The sequence below is a fragment of the Nanorana parkeri genome, unplaced genomic scaffold (genome assembly GCF_000935625.1).
Source record: "Nanorana parkeri isolate BGI_ZX_2015 unplaced genomic scaffold, ASM93562v1 scaffold2704, whole genome shotgun sequence".
Taxonomy (NCBI): Eukaryota; Metazoa; Chordata; class Amphibia; order Anura; family Dicroglossidae; genus Nanorana; species Nanorana parkeri.
In genome coordinates, this window is record NW_017308972.1 from 306 (window position 1) to 2,932 (window position 2,627).

Consider the following 2,627-nt stretch of genomic DNA (forward strand, 5'->3'; position numbering starts at 1 on the left):
CTGACCTCCTAGTCTCATCAGACTTGGTGATGTCACTACTGGGCTGGTCGCTGCTCTCCTTGCTGGAGAGGAAGCTGTACCCGAGGAGCTGCAGTGCAAGGATCTCCCTGCTTCATCCATTCTGTGAATCTGGACTTCCTCCACCTCTATCACCAATCATCAGATTACCAGTCATCAGGGGGGGACAGCTCTGATATGAGGAAGCAAAGCCCTGCCTCTACCAAGATGGCCGCCTCCACACAGAGACAGAGCAAGATATGGTAAGTCATTAATGGGGAATAGAACAGCTGCAGGGAGACCACAGGACATACTGTTGCCCAGTGGCTTCACAAGGGGGGTGCGGCCCGCACCCGGGTGACACCATTGAAAGGGTGACACCAAAATCACTCAGTCATTTTGGTGTCACCCCCCTCTGAAAAGTCGGGACGCTCGGTCACGGACCGAACGCCAGACAGTATCAGGAGAGAGGAGGTGACTGTCCCCTCCTCTCTCTGCCGGCGTCCATCACCAAGATGGCCGCCGGCAGGTAGCAGAATACTGCCGCGCGTGCGCGATGACGTCACGGCGGGGTGACACTCGGTTACCGCTATGGGTGTCACCCAGCCTCGGGACGCCCCTGCTGTTGCCCAGTCCTTTGTACTCCTCTTGCCTTTTTTTGGCCACGGCTACCACAGAACAGGTTTAAGCCACTTTCAGAAAGACGCCCACCCAAGGCTTACGTTCCCCCACATTTCAGAGGACGACACTTACTTGCAGACGGTGCAGGCGAAGCAGCTGGGGTGATAAGTCTTTCCTAGCGCGGTCACCACCTCTCCCTCCACGAAGTCCCCGCAACCGCTGCACTTTGTACCGTACATGCGCTGGTAATCCAACGTACATAGATAATCGCCGTTCTTGATGAAGAAGCCGCCCTGAGCCAAGTCGCAGCCACAAACTGCAACACAAAAAAACACAGAAACAGTTCAAATGTATCCAACAGATGAATACGAATGTTACACATCAGAGATCACAAAACACGAATGTATAAAACAAAGAGAACATTACGAGGGACACCTGCAGATGTTTATTTATAGTGTGAAGAATGTGACAGGAGGAGGCGGGAACAGACAAAGGCGGCCGCCATTTCTTTGTACTGAAATTGGCGGTTGTTGTTTTTTATCACTTATATAGAAAAGTAACTTATTACTTTAAGGAAGGTACAGAAAACTATACCAACGTAAAGGGTTAAAAGCAGAGTTCCCCCTTACGTGTTCTACCTGAAGGTGTCTCACAGAGTTTTGACGACTCCAATTTGCAGAACGTTTTCCCGTTGTGTGGCGCCGGAGGGTTAATATCTGGGAAAGTTGCTTTATGAGACTTTATTGAATATGGGCCAGCAGGCGCTGCCAGGGAGACGTCAGGTAGCAGCTGTACTAGTGCCAGATGGCATCATGTATTGTTTGCCCATGTGACCCGGCACCTCCAGCACCAGATACTGAATCAATGCAGCTTTATGTCTGTCTAACGAGACGTCACACCGCGCCGGCACCATATGTTACCTCGATGTACTGCCGACGTGTTATCAACAACAAATGCCTAAAGAATCGGGGGTCCAGCACACAGCCCAATGCCTTTGCAGTGTAAACTGTTTCTCGCCATGTGCACTTGTTGCAATTGGCGGGTCTCTTAAAGGGGACACAAAGTCGCTTCCTGCCCCCATGGTCTTACCTTGGACCGGCATCTCCCCACCATCTACAGGTGAATCATGTCACACACAATGCGATCTCCCCCGTATCCGCCTCTCCCCGCTCCTCCCCGGGGTGGATATTATTCGGTGAACACCGCGCTCCGCTCCTCACAATCTTCTGCACTTCATCAAAGGAGAGTAAATAAAAACAGGCGGCTTGGCCGGCGGCCATTGGTGGAGCAGAAACTTAATTAGCTTCAATTAAAACACAAAGACTTCTGTCTTCTGCCAAACCTGGACTAGCCCTGCGAATGACTCTGCTGGCGACGGCCGCGCACATCCCAGCGGGGGGGACGCACATTCACGCACTCCCATACAGAACCATTGTAATGGAGGTTAAAGGGAAACTCTAATGCGTCTTCAGAGAGTTTTCATCTTTGTCACATTTACTTAAAACAAACGTTCAGATATTTTACCCGTTTACTGTCCTGTATTCCGATATCATATGAGGAGCAGCAACGCACAATGACTGCACTGCACTGCACTGATAAGCAGAGTCTGCCATGTACCGACGCATTGACAATCTACACCACGCGTCAAACGCAAGGCCCATGGGCCGAATCCGGCCCGCCAAGCCATTTCATGTGGCCCTCGCATGGAGGACAGACAGAAGACTGAAGGGAAGGACGCAGGTCAGATGGAAGACTGAAGGGAAGGACGCAGGTCAGATGGAAGACTGAAGGGGAGGACGGAGGTCAGATAGAAGACTGAAGGGAAGGACGGAGGTCAGATAGAAGACTGAAGGGGAGGACGGAGGTCAGATAGAAGACTGAAGGGGAGGACGGAGGTCAGATAGAAGACTGAAGGGGAGGACGGAGGTCAGATAGAAGACTGAAGGGGAGGACGGAGGTCAGATAGAAGACTGAAGGGGAGGACGGAGGTCAGATATAAGACTGAAGGG

At 51.7% G+C, this 2,627-nt stretch overlaps 1 protein-coding gene across 1 annotated transcript in view; it reads right to left on the reverse strand.

Annotated features, from left to right (window-relative positions):
- Positions 1-742: 742 nt before the first annotated feature.
- Positions 743-2,627, reverse strand: part of LOC108802192 (actin-binding LIM protein 1-like) — a 66,061-nt gene continuing 64,176 nt past the window's right edge. The window contains exon 3 of the mRNA XM_018574060.1: positions 743-934. Within this exon, the coding sequence (XP_018429562.1) occupies positions 747-934 (188 nt within the window). The 3' untranslated portion in view covers positions 743-746. The remainder of the gene's footprint in view (positions 935-2,627) is intronic.